At 43.2% G+C, this 19572-nt stretch overlaps 2 protein-coding genes across 2 annotated transcripts; both read right to left on the bottom strand.

Moving 5' to 3' along the window:
• Positions 1–1718: 1718 nt before the first annotated feature.
• LOC139452767 (uncharacterized) lies at positions 1719–11778 on the bottom strand. Its single transcript, XM_071234377.1, has 7 exons — positions 11677–11778; positions 10193–10303; positions 8903–9037; positions 8198–8248; positions 6038–6148; positions 3081–3212; positions 1719–1871 (listed from the first exon to the last, which is right to left on the bottom strand). The coding sequence occupies exons 1-7, from the start codon at positions 11771–11773 to the stop codon at positions 1768–1770; spliced, it is 741 nt and encodes a 246-aa protein (XP_071090478.1). The 5' UTR covers positions 11774–11778; the 3' UTR covers positions 1719–1767.
• Positions 11779–14375: 2597 nt separating this feature from the next.
• LOC139452884 (uncharacterized) lies at positions 14376–19445 on the bottom strand. The gene is made up of 6 exons (XM_071234520.1): positions 19244–19445; positions 18112–18222; positions 17420–17554; positions 17024–17074; positions 15440–15547; positions 14376–15022 (listed from the first exon to the last, which is right to left on the bottom strand). Exons 1-6 carry the CDS (start codon positions 19332–19334, stop codon positions 14898–14900), a joined length of 621 nt encoding a protein of 206 aa, XP_071090621.1. The 5' UTR covers positions 19335–19445; the 3' UTR covers positions 14376–14897.
• Between the last annotated feature and the right edge of the window lie 127 nt (positions 19446–19572).

Raw genomic sequence — 19572 nt, 5'->3', positions numbered from 1 at the left:
AAGCGGCGTTAAACCAAACTCACTCACTCACATACATGAACATAGCCATATGTGTTATAGCCCCGTTGTTCATCTGCAAGTGTTAATCGATCAATAAGATGTTGTTATTGTCCGTAGCCCAGCGGCAAGAAGCTGTTTACAAAATAGTGAACATCAATATTCAACATCAACATCTCATCAAGTAATTATGTCGTAATGAGTTTGTAACAATATTAATCGTTCAAACGTCAGCTCTCGCCGTACGACAAAGTTATATCGTGACTTCCACCAGTAACCAGACTCTAACACTCTCAGACATCTCCGTCACCAGACTCTTACACTGTCAGACATCTCAGTCACCAGACTCAAACACTGTAAGACATCTCGGTCGTCAGACTCTAACACCGTCAGACGTCTCAGTCACCAGACTCTAACATTGTCAGACATCTCTGTCGTCAGACTCTAACACCGTCTGAAGTCTCAGTCACAAGACTCTAACACTGCCAGAAGTATCAGTCACCAGACTCTAACACTCTCAGACGTCTTATTCACCAGACCCTAACACTGTCAGACGTCTTATTCACCAGACTTTAACACTGTCAGACATCCCAGCCACCAGACTCTAACACTGTCAGACATCTCAGTCACCTGACTATAACACTGTCAGACATCTCAGTCACCAGACTCTAACACTGTCAGACATCTCAGTCACCAGACTGTGACACTGTCAGACATATCAGTCACCAGACTCTAACACTGTCAGACATCTCAGTCGTCCGACTCCGACCTTATCAGACATCAAACTGTGTCTAAATGAATTAAGACACCGAATGTATAATGTATAATATATTTGTTTTGTTTTTCTTGGGTTTTCTTGAGTACATCAGGTTCCATGGTGATTTCGTAAAATGGGGATAGGGTGGTTACAATGTGGGTAACTGTAGCATCCGTTGCTTTTGCAATTCTATTCATCCATTCCTGATGCTGCGTTACTGAGGGAAGTTTCTGGCTGCAGTGTAAAGTATATGTTCGAAGTTTCAGCATCTTTTAACGATACAGCCGCTGTGTTGTGGCGACTTAATCATAAAACAGTATTGTGGGTAATCCCTTGCTCTGCCAGGGGCAATCTTGAAGTGGGTGTATACTTTTACTGAAGTGTAGCGCTTGGGTGGTATACTCCCCAGGGAGCTGAGAATAAAAAAGGAATTAAACTGATGCGCTATGCTAGTAGTAGTAGAAGTAGTAGTAGTAGTACTAGTAGAGTAGTAGTAGTAGTAGCAGTGGGGATTCTGGGTTATACGATTGGCACCCAGCACGCTATACTTGTCGTACCCGGCGACGTAATAGATAAGGTGGTCAGGTGACTTGGTTGAGGGCGTGTCAACGTACCCTGGCGGCGGGAATCGTTGCTCATAATATTAATCATCGTTTTGTCTGATCCACACTCCATTATGTACACATCGCCGTTGTGCAGCTGGTTTATTGCTACATGCGGAGTTAACAAACAAACAAACATGTCTCATTCAATGAAACATGCCCAATTTTTCATTCCAACACTCTTTCCGTCTTCTTATTATGATGTCATCGTATCCCAATTGCGTGGGTCGGTGGTCATGATATCAACCACTGAATTGTCAGGTCCACACTCGATTATTTACAGACCGCCTTCATAGAGCTGGAATATTGCTGCGTGCGGTGTTACAAACATTACTGATTAATAAGGAATAACAAACATCCAGTTCATCACAAGTTGTTTTATTTGCATCAGATATAGCAACCTTGAAACTATCACTTGCCCGGGGGAACCGGTGTCACAAAGTGTGGTTGAGGGGTGACGATGGCTGGTACAGTCGGGGCCCCGGGGCCAGGGGTCACTGGTTGTACAGGTCCCCCTGAAACATACAGAGTGAGTGAGTGAGTGAGTGAGTGAGTGGGTGGGTGGGTGGGTGGGTGAGTGAGTGAGTGAGTGAGTGAGTGAGTGAGTGAGTGGGTGGGTGAGTGAGTGAGTGAGTGAGTGAGTGAGTGAGTGAGTGAGTGAGTGAGTTTTGTTCACAAAAGGAGAGGTGTTACAATAGAAACACTGTCCGAGATAGTCCTCCCAACTAACCAGACCTTCAGCTTCGTATATATCGAACACAGACGATGTAGCCCTCTTCGTTATATCCGATGTTCGTTTACTTGAACACTGTTCCGTTAACGGGAGATTATGAATGGCTTTGACATAACCGACGACTCACTCCGGATGATTTTTTTTAATTATTTACAGATCATAATAAATAATGATCCGAGGTCCGCATATTTGCCGTGTTTTTCCTCAATCTTGTCTATCACATAAGTGTCAAAAGGGACAGAAAATTCAATGATAAAAATAATTTCATTGGATTTATCAAAAAGGACAAGATCAGGTTTGTTGGCCTGGATATGCCTGAGGCTGTATATAGGCATATTCCAAAGAATTTTGTATTTATCATTTACCATAACGCCCTCTACATATTCTGGGTCGCACCATGGATAGACTTCTGTGTCAAAACCACAAGCATGGCGAAGACGGCAATAAAATGATCGAGCCACTCCATCATGTGGCTTAAGATACCGTGTATGTGCCAAAACTGGACATCCACTTGGACAGTCTCATTAAAGCCTTCTGTTTCCTTTTTCAGGCCAGCCGACTTGCAAAACTGAGTCTGGCCGATTTGATATGACATCTCGCTTGGTTGACACTCATTTCTGTACAGTCCAGCATTTCAGAACAAAATCAACACTGACATTGAAGATAATGTCCAACATCCTTGGCTCGTTTAAGAAAACTGTGGAATACCTTGTTTTCATCATGAGTCTTGACATGCTTCACAAGAGGATCATCAGACAAATAAATGTGTGCAAAAGTGCACAATACAATTCTGTCATGAAGAGCCCCCACGTTAATCAAACCACGCCCTCCCATTATGATTGGAAAATATAAGCGATTAGGGAAGAGCGAGGGTGGAGCTATCTATTGTCTGATAGTAGTAGTAGTAGTAGTAGTCGTAGTAGTAGTAGTAGTAGTAGTAGTAGTCGTAGTCGTAGTCGTAGTCGTAGTCGTATTAATATCAATGGCTCACCTCCGGGGCAGAGTCCGCAGTACTTCCTGCAGTTGTCCTGCACCCAGAGAAGGTAGTGGGAGTCGCTGCAGACGCTGCTGTAGCGCGCGCAGTCGGGGATGGTGTCGGCACACACCGTGGGAGCGGTAGGGCCTGTTGAAATATGTAAAATGTGTCACTCAGACCCACATTTAAACGTGATGTATTGGAAATGATACATTTCTCCGGCCCTTAGTTTTATCCATTTTTAATAAAATGTTATTTGCCACGTCAATAACGACTTGATACAACAGCAAAAAACACACGTTAAAATAACTGCAATTTCAAACTTTACACCGATTTCACCAATTTCCGCACAGAAATGTGTCCTTTATTAAACAATACGACTGTTTCACATGGTCTGTCGTAACCCCTGGTACAGAGGCCGGTTGCCGGATGAATTTTGGTTGTGACAATTATTTTAATATTTACAGGCGGATTCGTATCGCGAATGTATTTTCCTGCATTAAGAAAAATTCAGGAAAAAGATGTTCTTGTTGAAGGGCACCTAATATTTAATCTTTGAGGTGAATCATTTACAATAATCTGTCACCAATTTATAAATAACTTGATATATATAAATTTACCCCTTTGATCACTAGTTGTCAAAATAGCTTTAAGACTAGTATACGTAGGTTCTGTAACATTTGTCCTATTGGCTAAACCATGGTTTCTAGTGTACAACATGATATTATATATACTCGTAATAAATAACAAGTATATATATTATAAATAAAGGCACATATATAATAAATAAATAACACATATTTTAAATAACGGCATATATATAATAAATAACACACAAAAAATATATATAAAGGCGCATATATTATAAATAACACACACATGTTTTAAACAAAGGAGCATATATAATGAATAAAACACATATATTTTAAAAACGGCGCATATATAGTAAATAAATAACACATATATGATATAAATAAAAGCACATATATAATAACTAACACATGTATATGTTAAATAAAGGCGCATATGTAATAAATAACACACATATATTTGAAATAAAATCCCATATATAATAAATAACACACACATATTTGAAATAAAGGCTCATATATAATAAATAACACACATATATTTAAATAAAGGCGCATATATAATAAATAACACACATATAATATAAATAATATCACATATATACTTAAAAAAAACACGCATATAATATAAATAAAAGCACATATATAATAAATATCACACATATATTTGAAATAGAGGCACATATGTTGAAAATAACGCCAGGAGCGCAGATTCGGGATATGCGACGTGAGCCACATGAATGTACCCTTGAATCCAACCCGACTTCGGTGTGTTGAGCGAACGCTTTAACCATCAGGCCCCTCCACCGCCCCTATCAATACGCAACGTCCCCCGTGGGGTAGCGAATATAACGTCCCCCCGGAGAGCGGTAGGTCGGGGGCCGCGTTGTACTAAAGATACGTTAAAAGGTTGTACGTTTACGTTGTACAAGGACTGATCGGCTCCGAGTCAGCATATTATGTCTGAGGGGGGTGTCCCCGGCCGCGTCATACCAAAAGACGTTAAAAGATGGTACTTGTTGTTACCCTGTCTGGCGCTCGGCATTAAGTGGAAAAGCAAGGACGGATCGGCTCGGAGTCAATATACTGTGTCTGAGTGGGGTATTCATGTTAAATGCGGCATGGCATCTCAGTCAAGTCACTCTAGAGGAACAAGTCACCCTAGAGTGATCTCAGCCTAGGACCAAGTCACCCTAGAGTGATCTCAGCCTGGGACCAAGTCACCCTAGAGTGATCTCAGCCTGGGGCAAAGGCGCTCTAGAGTGATCTCAGCCTAGGACCAAGTCGCTCAAGAGTGATCTCAGCCTAGGCTCCAAACACTCTAAAGTTATCTCAGCCAAGTCGCTCTAGAGTGATCTCAGCCTAGGACCAAGTCACTCTAGAGTGATCTCAGCCTTGGACCAAGTCGCTCAAGAGTGAGCTCAGCCTAGGCTCCAAACACTCTAGAGTTATCTCAGCCAAATCGCTCTAGAGTGATCTCAACTAGGACCAAGTCACCCTAGAGTGACCTCAGCCTAGGCTCCAAACACTCTAGAGTTATCTCAGCCAAGTCATTCTAGAGGGATCTCAGCCAAGTCACTCTAGAGTGATCTCAGCCTAGGACCAAGTCACTCTAGACGGATCTCAGCCTAGGACCAAGTCGCTCAAGAGTGATCTGAGCCTAGGCTCCAAACACTCTAGAGTGATCTCATCCTAGGACCAAGTCTCTCTAGAGTGATCTCAGCCTAGGACCAAGTCGCTCTAGAGCGATCTCAGCCTAAGACCAAGTCTCTCTAGAGTGATCTCAGCCTAGGACCAAGTCACTCACGAGTGATCTCAGCCTAGGACCAAGTCAATCTAGAGTGACCTCAGCCTAGGACCAAGTCTCTCTAGTGTGATCTCAGCCTAGGACCAAGTCACTCTAGAGTGATCTCAGCCTAGGACCAAGTCGCTCTAGAGTGATCTCATCCTAGGACCAAGTCTCTCTAGAGTGATCTCAGCCTAAGACCAAGTCGCTCTAGAGTGATCTCAGCCTAGGACCAAGTCACTCTAGAGTTATCTCAGCCTAAGACCAAGTCTCTCTAGAGTGATCTCAGCCTAAGCTCCAAACACTCTAGATCTATCTGAGCCAAGTCACTCTAGAATGATCCCGACCTTGGCCAAAGTCACTCGTGAGTAATTTCAGCCTAGGCCCTAGTCACTCTTGGGTGATTCAAGGATACGTTGGGACTCCTACACCGGTAGTACAAGAAGCTACACACACGTGCATGCACGTCGCTTGAAAGTTCAATAATCTTGAACGCGCCGTTAAACCCCATTTAACATAGTAATACATAATCTATCTTTACAAAGTAACAACTAGGTTTACTTATAACATAGATTGAATATTTATATAGATGTTACCAGACGTGCACAGGCCGCAGAAGACTGGACAGTTTTCTTTCGCCCAGTGCGCGTATTGTCCTGTACAGGCAGTTGTTGTGTATTCACGGCAGTTGACCTTGTCCCTGCACACTGAGAACACACAAACAGATGTATATCATATGCAGAGTACACACAAACGTATACATCAGATACTGAATGCACAAAAACAGATAAATATATATCATATTTTGGGTACATACGATCAGATATATGTATCATATACTGGTATCTCAATTGTGTAGATCGATGTACAACAAACAAACAAACATATACTGAGTACAACACACACAGAGAGATACACACCAACACACACACACACACACACACACACACACACACACACACACACACACACACACACACACACACACACACACACACACTGTTAAAGTCTAATAAACCTTATCACAGTGACTGACATTCAGTGACATATAAGGCTATACTTACATTCGGGTGACGACTATACTTATGTGCAGGTGACGACTATACTTGTGTGCAGGTGACGAATATACGTACATTGGCTGACGACTATTCATACGGGGGATGACGTCTATACTTTCATGCAGGTGACGACTATACATACGTTGGGTCACAACTATACTTACGTTAGGTGACGACTACACTTATGTTGGGTGACGACTATACAAACGTGGGGTGACGTCTATCCTTATATGCAGGTGACGACTATACATATGTTGGGTGACGTCTATACTTATATGCAGGTGACGACTATACATATGTGGGGTGATGACTATACTTATATGCAGGTGACGACTATACATATGTGGGGTGACGACTATACGTACGTTGGGTGACGACTATACATTCGTGGGGTGACGACTATATATATATGAGGTGACGACTATACATATGTGGGGTGACGTCTGTACTTATATGCAGGTGACGATTATACATATGTGGGGTGACGACTATACTCACGTTGGGTGACTACTATACATAATTTGGGTGACGACTATACACATGTGGGGTGATGACTATATTTATATGCAGGTGACGACTATACATACGTTCGGTGACAACTGCACATACGTTGGGTGACGACTATGCATATGTGGGGTGACGACTATACTTATATGCAGATGGCTACTATACATACGTTTGGTAACGACCATACTTACGTTGGGTGACAACTATACATACGTGGGGTGACGACTATACTCACGTTGGGTGACGACTATACTTATGTACGGGTGACTATACTTACATTTGTGGGGTTTATGGGGGTGATAATATATACTCATCGCCAAAAGTAACGCGAATACCATACATGTTGGTTAATATATGAAGACTTACTCATATTCAACAGATATTAGTTTGGTTCGATGCACAAACGAACATTCTGGTATGTTGTCTGTACCGATGCTCATGAACGCATCCCGTGTGACGTCATAGATATGACTCGTGTTGCACAATTTGTCTCGTGCAGGATTAGCGTGTAACGTTTGGAAATCACGTGCAGCATATCGTGATAAAAATACAAACAATGTACTAACACTTGACTGATTGTTAGTTTTGTCAGTAAGTGTTGCACATTGGGAAAATCTCTTCTTGGCTTACATACTGCTCTATATGTTTCCAGACCGCCTCCGTGGTCTAGTGGTAGAGCGTCCGCCCGGAGAGCGGAAGGTCCGGGATTCGATCCCCGGCAGCGTCATACCAAAAGACGTTAAAAGATGGTACGTGTTGTTACCCTGTCTGGTACTCGGCATTAAGGGGCTATAACAAGGTCTGGTCGGCTCGGAGTCAGTATACTGTGTCTGAGTGGGGTATTCATGTTAAAAACTGCGGCATGGTATCTCAGTGAGCTAGCACTATAAATCGGCATCAGTCCGGACTAGCACAAACAGCCACACAAACAAACGTACATGCACGTCGCTATATAAGTGCAATAATCTTGGACGCGAAGTTAAACCCCATTTCACCTCACCTCTATATGTTTCCATGGCTCGCGTTTCTTTTTGCGGTGAGTATATTTATCGAGGGATGACGACTGTACTTACGTGGGGCGGCGGCAATACTGACATGTTGGTTACGTCCATGCGTACATGCAGTTATATCTATACTTACACTTTTTAGGGGGTGACACTATACTTACGTGAGGGAGGCAACTGTACTTACATGCGGGGGACATGGTCGTAACTATTGCGTCCAATTTGGCCAACACATCAGCTGAAACATATATTGCAAAACAAAACATAAGGCGAAATATGATAAGGTGTGGTGAAATGGGGTTTAACGTCGCATCCAAGATTATTGCACTTATATAGCGACGTGCATGTACGTGTGTGTGTTTGTGGCTGATTGTACTAGTCCGGACTAATGCCGATTTATAGTGCCAGCTCATTGAGATACCATGCCGCAGTTTAACATGAATACCCCACTCAGACACAGTATACTGACTCCGAGCCGACCAGTCCTTGTTTTAGCCCCTTAATGCCGAGCACCAGACAGGGTAACAACAAGTACTATCTTTTAACGTCTTTTGGTATGACGCGGCCGGGGATCTAACCCCGGACCTTCCGCTCTCCGGGCGGACGCTCTACCACTAGACCACGGAGGCGGTCCGAAATATGATGATGTTGTTAAAGGACTAACTATTGGATATCTCACCCCACCCCACCCCACCCCACCCCACCACACCACACCACACCACACCACACCACACCACACCACACCACACCACACCACACCACACCACACCACACCACACCACACCACACACCACCCCATCCCACCCCTCTGACCAGCCGCCCTGTACTTATGCGAATGTCTGACGAACTGTAAAGGAAGTTAAGGACATTAGTCGAAAGTTGATGCACTTACATGAGCACTTTCTACAGAAATAGCGACAGTGGTTTTCCGACCAATCTTTATACTTGGGATCCGAACAGGCTGCTGTCCCATACTTCTCGCAGTCTGCCAGAGTGTTAACACACGGGGGTGGTGCTTTAGTGGGGCCTGTAACAGATTGGACAAGGTTTGAGGGGGTTCGTAAAAGACACACAGTGGACGACGTAACATAGTGGAAGATGTTTTTGCAGATTTATAAAAGAGACGTTTGAACGGCTTTGTAAGAAAGACACAGCGGATGACGTTTGAGCGGTTTTCTGAGAAAGGCACAGTGGATGACGTTTGATCGGCTTTGTAAAAAAGACAAAGTGGATGACGTTTAAGCGGCTTTGAGTGAACGACACAGTGACGACGTTTGAGCGGCTTCGTGAGAAAGACACAGTGGATGGCGTTTGAGCGACTTCGTGAGAAAGACAATGGACGATGTTTGATCGGCTTTGTGAGAAAGACACAGCGGATGACGTTTGATCGGCTTTGTAAGAAAGACAAAGAGGATGACGTTTGAGTAGCTTTGTAAGAAAGACACAGCAGATGACGTTTGAGCGGCTTTGTAAGAAAGACACAGCGGATGACGTTTGAGCGGCTTTGTAAGAAAGACACAGCGGATGACGTTTGAGCGGCTTTGTAAGAAAGACACAGCGAATGACGTTTGAGCGGCTTTGTAAAAAAGACACAGTGGACGACGTTTGAGGGCCTTTTTAGAAAGACACAGTGGACAACGTTTGAGCGGCTTTGTAAGAAAGACAAATTGGACGACGTTTGAGCGACTTCGTGAGAAAGACACAGCGGATGAGGTTTGATGGACTTTGTGAGAAAGACACAGTGGATGACGTTTGAGCGGCTTTGTAAGAAAGACACAGTGGATGACGTTTGATCGGCTTTGTAAGAAAGACACAGTGGACGACGTTTGAGCGGCTTTTTAAGAAAGACACAGTGGACGATGTTTTAACGGCTTTGAAAAAAGACACAGTGGACTACGTTTGAGCGCCTTTTTAGAAAGACACAGCGGACGATGTTTGAGCGGCTTTGTAAGAAAGACACAATGGGCGACGTTTGAGCGGCTTTGTAAAAAAGACACAGTGGACGACGTTTGATCGGCTTTGTAAGAAAGACGCAATGGACGACGTTTGATCGGCTTTCTAAGAAAGATGCTGTGGATGACGTTTGATCGGCCTTTTAACAAAGAAACCGTGAATGACGGTACCACGTGTGTAACAGATATATCTATCGAAGACTAGACAGGTGCTGATTGTAACGACGTACCTATGCAGTATCTGCAAGTGTTGTTGCAGTTGTCCCTGGCCCAGTCTGCATACTTCCCAACGCAGGAGTCGTGCCCGTACCTCTCACAGTCCGGCAACTTGTCCAGGCACGCTGAAACACGACAGGATCTTATAGGACAGGTGCTGAAACACGACAGGATCGTAAAATGCAGGCGCGTGCGTACCTTAGTCCAGAATAATCCATTACACACAAAATGTATCGCCTCCTGTCGATCAAACAACAGGACTGATCAATGCAGTGAGTGAGTATAATATTACACCGGACTGGTAGGTTCTGAGTCTGTTTACTGTGTTTGAGTGGGGTGTTACTGCGGCATAATATCTCAGTGGGCTAGCACTAAAATCGGCATTAGTCCGGACTAGAACAAGCCACACACACACACACACATCCACACACACACACACACACACACGCTAAGTGCAATGATCTTGAACGCGACGTCAAACACCATTTCACCTGTTTTCAGGACTGTATACAGATCACCATCTTGTCATGTGTGTTTCGGATGTTCCCAAGCGAGACACTAATGTACATGCCAGTGTTTCATAAACCACACTGTAGTTTACGTTCTTATGTTACTGTAATCATCTTGGACGCGACGTTAAACTCACATCTCACATCTCCCACCGCCAATGACAGTACGCTAATAAATAGCCAGCCAATCAAATTTCAATCATGTGCGAGACAAATTCTGTGGAAGATAATCATAAGAGAGAGGGACATAGTAATCTCACTTCCCAAATCAAGCCATGACATCGATTTGGTCCAGGGCACTTATGCTATCGAATGGGGACATAATACCCTTGATGAATGAAGATGGTATATGTATTTGTCTTACTCAGATTTCTTGGTGCCCTGCACTAATCAAATACACATTATTACATATCAATCCCTTGAAGATCCGGGTTATAATATGTCTTCAGAAACCCGTGCCGTATGGTATGCTTGTCTTAAGCTCAACACACCGAAGTCGGGTTGGATTCAAGGGTACTTTCATGTGGCTCACATCGCACATCCCCACTCTGCTCTCCTGGCGTTATTTATAACATAAGAGGGCCCGTGAAGACGCCGGGGTAGAATAGGTCTTCAGCAACCCATACTTGCCATAAAAGGTGACTATGCTTGTCGTAAAAGGCGACTTACGGGATCGGGTGGTCAGGCTCGCTGACTTGGTTGTTGCATGTCATCGTATCCCAATTGCGCGGATCGATGCTCATGATGTCAAGCACTGGATTGTCGGGTCCAGACTTGATTATTTACAGACCGCCGTCATATAGCTTGAATATTGCTGAGAGCGGCGTTAAACAGCAAACAAACAATATTACATTTCAAACTGGTATTCACAAGTTGCTCAGATATGTTAATTTCCTTCATAGATTTCGTCATCTCAATTATTCAATTATTTCAAAATCAGTTATTACATGCTTAAGTAGAAATGAAAATGCATGAACAGAAGTACAAACTTGGGTCGTAGACTTGTGCGGAGATACATACAGCTGAGGCGAAGACGATCAGAGGCCACATGTTTGTTCTTGTGCAGAGTACCAGCGTCTGCGTCATGTACCAAGACAACCAGATTAGGCGTACAGAGTCGCCTCCAGCATGCAATGCGATAACTTTTTTCAAAATTCTTAAACGTAACCTACATTTCTAAAGACGTGCAAAGGTTAAGTTTGCATATGCCTTATTGTGTAAGAACATCCTCCTATGTTATTTAACACATGTCAAACTAAGTAGTGTAAATATTAGGTTTCCTACTTGTCGTGATAGCATTTTTTCCCGTAGTTGCCAAAAATTTATTCCAGTTATATTTTGAATGTATGCTTGAAATAAATGGTAAGGCTCCTAAAATATATTAAAAATTATTTCGAGTAGTTACCAAAAAATATTCCAGTTATATTTTTAATGTATACTTGAAATAAGTGGTTCCGCTCCTTACATATTTTAAACACCGTTAAATCACGGCCCTAATAAGATAAGACTATATAGGGCACAGCATGATGCTCTGGTCAATCTCAAATCTAAAATGGATCTGGTGATCCTTTATACCACAAGAACAGCTGCTGTACTTTGACCCCTTCCTTCGTAAAATGTTACATCCGAAAATGGTGTCCATTTGTTCTTGAATGGGGTGGGGGTGGGGGGTGGGGGGTGGGGGTGGGGTGGGGGTGGGGGGGGGGGGGTGTGTTGGTATTCGATTACGACATTGGGAAGTTATCTGAAAAACGATCCCTTGTTCACCTGCCCTGCTAAAATATTTTTAAAAGCGCTTAAAAATATTGATCATATCCACTGGCATTTCTTAATCGATACTGATGTTGACGTATAATCATATCTGATGCTGATGTTGACGTATAATCATATCTGATGCTGATGTTTGCGTATTTAGATCTGATGCTGGTGTTGGCGTATTTAGATCTGATGCTGGAGTTGGCGTATTTAGATCTGATGCTGGTGTTGGCGTATTTAGATCTGATGCTGGAGTTGGCGTATTTAGATCTGATGCTGGTGTTGGCGTTGTATCAGATCTGATGCTGATGTTGACGTATAATCAGATCTGATGCTGATGTTGGCGTTTATTCAGATCTGATGCTGATGTTGACGTATATTCAGATCTGATGCTGATGTTGACGTTTATTCAGATCAGATCCTTGTGTTGACGTATAATCATATCTGATCCTGATGTTGACGTATAATCATATCTGATGCTGGTGTTGGCGTATTTAGATCTGATGCTGGTGTTTGCGTATTTAGATCTGATACTGGTGTTGGCGTATTTAGATCTGATGCTGATGTTGACGTATATTCAGATCAGATGTTTGTGTTGACATATATTCAGATCTGATGCTGGTGTTGACGTATATTCAGATCTGATGCTGGTGTTGACGTATATTCAGATCTGATGCTGGTGTTGGCGTATAATCAGATCTGATACTTGTGTTGACGTATAATCAGATCTGATGCTGACGTTGACGTATATTCAGATCACGTGCCGATGTTGACATACGGTATATTCAGATCACTTATACCTTGAGGTCGCAACGTGCATGTTACGAAATCGTGGGACCGTCTTTTTGTTCTTGTTCTTGTTTGTTCTAGTCCAGCTATGTGACGACGGTCTGTACATAATAGAGTCCGGACCAGGCAATCAAGTGGATGAAATCATGAGCATTTGGACACGGTGACATGCATCAACCAAGTCGCCAAGTCCGTCCACCCTGTCGACCTCTAAGACAAGCACGGATTGAACTCTAACCTTTGACACAGCACAGACGTAACGCTACACGCTCCTCTGTGCACAAATGTTATCTTTCAGATAAGTCACAGATCTACCAAATAAGTATGTCACTCACATACACTTTCCCAGCCTATTGTCTGGACTTGTCAAATATAGATTGGACACCGTCTGTTTCCAATAATATGTGTCGAATGAGTCTTATTGCAGGTTAAAGGAAAGGGGCGAGCTTTGAATAATGGCATAGGGCCACTGGTAGGGTTCGCATAAAGTTCGCATGAACTCATGCACAGAGTTGAACTCATTTGGCGTCAGTGAGTTACAGTAAGTGTGTATGGTTTTACGCCACTTTAAGCAATATTCCAGCACTATCACGGTGGGGGTATGAGTTATAAAGACATCGTGTCATAATCTGGCTGAACAAGATAAGACCGAGTTACTATAAACTGGTTCTATTCTTAGTTCGGGCAGCTTGCTTAACTTAATCAGCCCTTTTAGCCAACAGGCGACGTCCAAAACTGGCGGCATTTTCACGGAGCTGTCTTAGCGCTAAGACTGGCGTAGCGAAATCTATTCCCGAAGCTGTTTTAGCGCTAAGTTATCTTAAGTTTAAGACAAAAATTAAGACAGGGTCTGACTTGTCGTAAACCTGTCTTAGGTATTCATCTGCCGTCCTACCTATTGTTCGGGCTTCTCGTTAGAGAAAAGCAATCAGCCCTAACACCTTCCAATAAGAAAATATTCCGTGACAGAACGAGTCAGCTGGACACGCTAGATGACACGTATATGCACCATATCCGTTGTAGATACGCATGCGTGGAATCCTTAACTACGAAAGTAAATAATCATGATACATGTTTATACAGCCTCGTAAGATCTGCTGATGTTTATTTTTGATTGAGCGAATTAACAGTCAGTACTACACAGCCATGAAGTCGTATATACATGTATTCGTTTGTTTGTTAAACCTGTTTAACGCCGCACTCAGCAATATTTCAGCTATTTGTCGGGGGTATGTAAATAATCGTGTCTGGACCAGACAATCCGGTGATTGACATCATGGGCATTGATCTACGCAACTGGGGTACGATGATATTCATCAACCAAGACAGCAAACCTGACCAACCGATCCCGTTAGTCGCGTCTTACGACAAGGGTTGCTGAAGAATAATTCATCCCGGATCTTCACGAGAGATGGACGAACGCATTGTGTATGCATACCCGTGAAATATTGAAGATGAATTAAGTTAATTGAGCCACCTCGAACCCGAAATACCATTGCATGCGATAAAGCCAATGGAAACAGAAGCCGGGGTACAAATTCACACAAACACAGCCAGCCTCGTGCATAGACATGACAAATAATCAATCAAGCACATACACAACCTTTTTATCATGATATATTTGGAACAATCCCCGAATACATGTTGTTGGTGTGTGTCAACAACGCTAGCAGAACAGTCGGCAGTTGTCCAAGACCCACTGGGAATAGATCGGGTTGGTGCAGATATCGCCGTGGTAATTGATACAGTTGGGGACGATGTCGTGGCAGGGGGACGGTGGAGTTGGGGGCGCTGCCAACACGGTCAGGTATGTAAGTGTACAACGTCAATGCCAGATAACGATCAGTCTCGATTACCCTCCTTAACAGATTCCAATGATCGAAAAAGGCAAAATAGTGGTGGCCATTAGATAAATGGAATACTGAAAATATGTACTGAGACAATACAGTCAAATCCCGTATGTAAGATTTAGTACAAACAACATGCTCAAACATAGCTTGCTCTCAACCTACTGCACATGGCTTAACTTAAGTGCTTATTTCTAGTTTTGAATCACTTCTCTATGGTAAAGCAGAATGGCTGAAAAAATACATATTCCTTTTCTTGATATATACAATATGCTGAAATGATAGGCTCTCATTTGAGCTTTTGTTTGCACGGCGACAACGACAACTACAGCTGCTCAACGGGGTGCACTTTTGTACGTACGCGTGCAGAAATTGCAGAAGGCAGGGCAGTTGGTTTTGGCCCAGTGGAGGTACTGCCCCTCACACGTGGAGTTGCCGAAGAGAGAACACTTCACCTTGTCCACGCACTCTACAAACACACAGGTACAATTAAATGTTGGTGGTGATGGTGGTGGTGTGTGTGTGTGTGTGTGTGTGTGTGTGTGTGTGTGTGTGTGTGTGTGTGTGTGTGTGAGGTGTGTGTGTGTGTGTGAGAGGTGTGTGTGTGCGTGTGCGTGCGTGCATGTTTTTCTACAAGAAAACATTTATCTACTATTCAACAAAACGTAATGTATCGTTATATATTACCGCCTTAAATCCACTGCTGAGCCTACGGGTTAGAATAATTATTGAATTATGTTGTTTTTAAATTTTAAATTTAAACTGAACATTTATATACCGCAAGTATCCAGGAACTAGTATCTGCTCAAGTGCTGTTTCATTTTATCTCCGACCAGTGGATCCGTTTGCATTCCACTTATCATTCTCAACTCCCTGGGGAGTATACAACCCAAGCTGCCCAGGGACGCTAGAAGGTTTGTTAATCGACTTCACATATCGGGTACCCATTCCCTGCTGGGCAGAGGCACATTTGAACTCAATTGCCCAAGGTGACACCACACGTTTTGACACTTGTGTTTCGGGTGTATGTTGTATTCGTGTTTCCACCATGTGGTCATCTACCGTCGGATGGGTGGGTTCTTGCACAGGGTGTATGTACTGTACACTAGGGGTAGTGACAACATTGTAAGGAACTGTAAACATTGCTGGTCCCAAACAACCCGGTGACTAGCGGGATACGATCTCAGCACCTGGCGCTTGCTAGCATGGCACTTTTGACCGCTTGCCCACTCCGCCCCATTACGTCATGGTCAGCAATGTCACAGCCGCACACCAATGATCAGATCTGGTCAAAGCAAACCAGTGGCCGATATAATGAACAACGATTCAATCACTTGGTTCGATGACAAATAATCATCTTGTCGACACATGGTAATGGATCCCCACTTAACGCCAAGAGTGAGACCTTAGGACCTTTCCGCTACAGAATCCTCATAGGCCTATGTGGCATGTATAGTCTGGAAGGTAATTTAAGGTACCGACGTTTACTACAATATCTGAAAAACTATCGGACCTACTCCAGTCAAAGTTGGTTTGAGATTATTAAACAGTCATACATAACTGGATATTACTTTTATAGACAATCGGTGCATGAATAAAAAATCTGTCTATCTAGCTATCACTATATTTCATCAACAACCAGACCTGTTCGTCACGGGTGGAACGAGCATTCATTGTAACAGCCATCTGCATAATGCTACCCCTGCGTCACAGGGCCATATGACACAGTTGAACCAATCAACTCAACTCGAAAGGTTGCACGGGAATCACGCACGTTGAAACGCCCAACGCTGACACCGTATTCGTGCGTGCGTGATTCCCGTGCAACCTTTCGATTTGAATGGAGTAGGTCCAATAGTTTTTCAGATATTGTTGTAAACGTCGGTACCTTAAATTACCTTCTATTTTATTGAAAATTGTGTAAATTGTGTATTTCGAAACTCACTTTCGGGTGGCAGTGTTGTAGTTAAAGAATCAATTTCCGAAAGTACCTGCTCTGAAAAAGAACAATTGGACTATATCTGAAACATGAGTATTTTTACCGTAAGACCGTATTTTTGTATTATCTTTTTTCTCAAAATCTCTTTTGAATAATAATAAAAATAGAACGAGACTCTTAATCTATTTTTGTTAAGTGCCGGTAGAATGAAAAAAATAAATTCAAATATTCTCTTTTCCTTTTGGTGAAATGTGAGGAGTGTTAAATGTATCGCGTTCACATGGGAACAAAAGCCACACAGCGCTTGGAGTACCACTTCAGCTGAATATATAATATCATTACGCCTCACTGATTATATGGCAGTTTTGATATTTTTATTCTTAAGTGGGCCTTCCAACTTACTCGGGCACAGTCGGCAGTAGTAGCGACACTGCTCTCTCGCCCACGTGGCGAACTCGGGGTTAGTACAGGATGACCTCACATAGGTCTCGCAGTCGTCGGCGGTGTCGCGACACTCAGGCACTGGGGTTGTCGGGCCTGTCACAGATGCAGTGGTTAGTCAGGGGGGTGTTACATTCATAATCAGTGGAGTTCAACATAACCATCGTGGAGGTATCGTGAACAAATTTAACAAAATAAATTATTCCCGTTCTTGTCTATAAGTGTTGAGTAAGTATGGTTCTACGACGCTTTATAGAATTTCTGCAAAATCACGGTGGGCAACACTAAAATTGACTTCGCACATTGTTCCCATGTGGGGAATCGAGACCGGACCTCTGGCCTGACGAGCGAACGCTTTAACCATTAGGCTTCCCCGAACTCTTTTCTTTTTGAACCGCAAAAGGCGACTATGCTTGTAAGAGGCGACTAACGGGATCGGGTGTTCAGGCTTGCTGACTTAGTTGTTGCATGTCATCGACCCCAATTGCGAGGATTGATGCTCATGATGTTAATCACTGTATTGTCTGGTCCAGACTCGATTATTTACAGACAGCCGTCATAAAGCTGGAATATTGCTGAGTGCGGCGTTAAACGGCAAACAAACAAACAGATCAGTATGCAGAAACGTATCATAGTTATTAAGCGTAACTTACCTGAACAGAAATTGCAGTAGTTAGCACAGTTATGCCTTGCCCAGGCCTCGAATGGCTGACTGCAGGCTGACTCTCCGTAATGGTGGCAGTTGTCTAGCCGGTCTTGGCAATCTGGAACAGACTTGAGTGAGTGAGTGAGTGAGTTGGGTTTAACGCCGCTTTTAACAGTATTCCAGTTATATCGCGACGTGTCAGCTTAATGTGGGAGGAAAGCCCCAAGTGATGCAGGTCTCAGACGTTTACCACCTCGGTGAAACCCACGAGCACGGGTATGGTGCTGACAAACCTAGAAACATAATCGGGGCGAACCGTGATTCGAACCCACAATCATAGGTTTCTGGCGTGCACAAAGGACGCAACTCTGCATAACGAATCGCGGCGCCTTAGACGACTGGGCCAGAACAGTCGTAAGACGTTTAATCAAAAGGTTGTCTTGGGGCACAATAGCCTCGATCTAGAAGAGTCACATCTTCGTTTATCATATCACCATTTTGTTATGGTAATTTATTTTGGACCATTTGACCATCGCCACCATAGCTTGGTTTGAGTCCTCTTCGAAACCCGCTCTAGGCTCTTCTCTCTTTTAAAGGCGGTCGGGTAGCCTAGTGGTTTAAGCGTTGGCTCGTGACGCTGAAGACCCGGGTTCGATTCCCGACATGGGTACAGTGTTCGAAGTCTATTTCGCGTGTCCCCCGCCGTGATATTGCTTGAATATTGCTAAAAGCGGCGTTAAACCATACTCACTCCCTCACTCTCTCTTTTGAACATATATGTCAATCATTTGTACATTCGGACTTCGCTACTCGACCATACAACACGTATTGCAACCTATGCATCCGGTTATATATTTTCAACAATATTACACTAGTACTGAATGCGAATTGCCATATCGCAAAGTTGCTACGACCTCTCAATAAGCTTCAAGAAAGAATATGAAGTTATCTCCCTTTAAAATGACGACGCCTGTTTTCGTCAACGTTACGTTGATTGTACGTACGCTTCAACCACTATCGATATGTTTGACGCATCTCTTTTAAACCCCAGTGTGTCATGATAGTGTGTTAACTGATAAGGCGACACCTGTAAAATCCCATGATGTTTAAAATCTAAAAATATGTGAAATTTTACTTACTTGGGTCAATGTCGTATGCGGATGCATTGCCAGTTAACCACAGGGAAGAAAATACATAAATACAGTTGAAAAAATAATAAATAAACATCATGATGGATGTAGAAAGGGTCAGAAAGTACTGATGTCGGAGTCAGTATCTTTCCACCGTGACACAGATGGTCTACGCCTGTTAGCAAAGGTCGCTGCCATCGGCGCTTATCGTTAGTACATTGCCGGAGTAGGAGTGTTTATCGCGAACACTTGTTTAAGTTGTGGTCGGCTTACCAAGAAAGTCACATTTTATTTTTTAAAATGTTGCATTTTCGATAAATGAAATTTATGCCATTACC

The sequence above is a fragment of the Haliotis cracherodii genome, unplaced genomic scaffold (assembly GCF_022045235.1).
Source record: "Haliotis cracherodii isolate W230 unplaced genomic scaffold, xgHalCrac1.p SCAF_9, whole genome shotgun sequence".
Taxonomy (NCBI): Eukaryota; Metazoa; Mollusca; class Gastropoda; order Lepetellida; family Haliotidae; genus Haliotis; species Haliotis cracherodii.
Note: the sequence above shows the minus strand (reverse complement) of the source record. Positions and strands in the feature narration are given on the sequence as shown.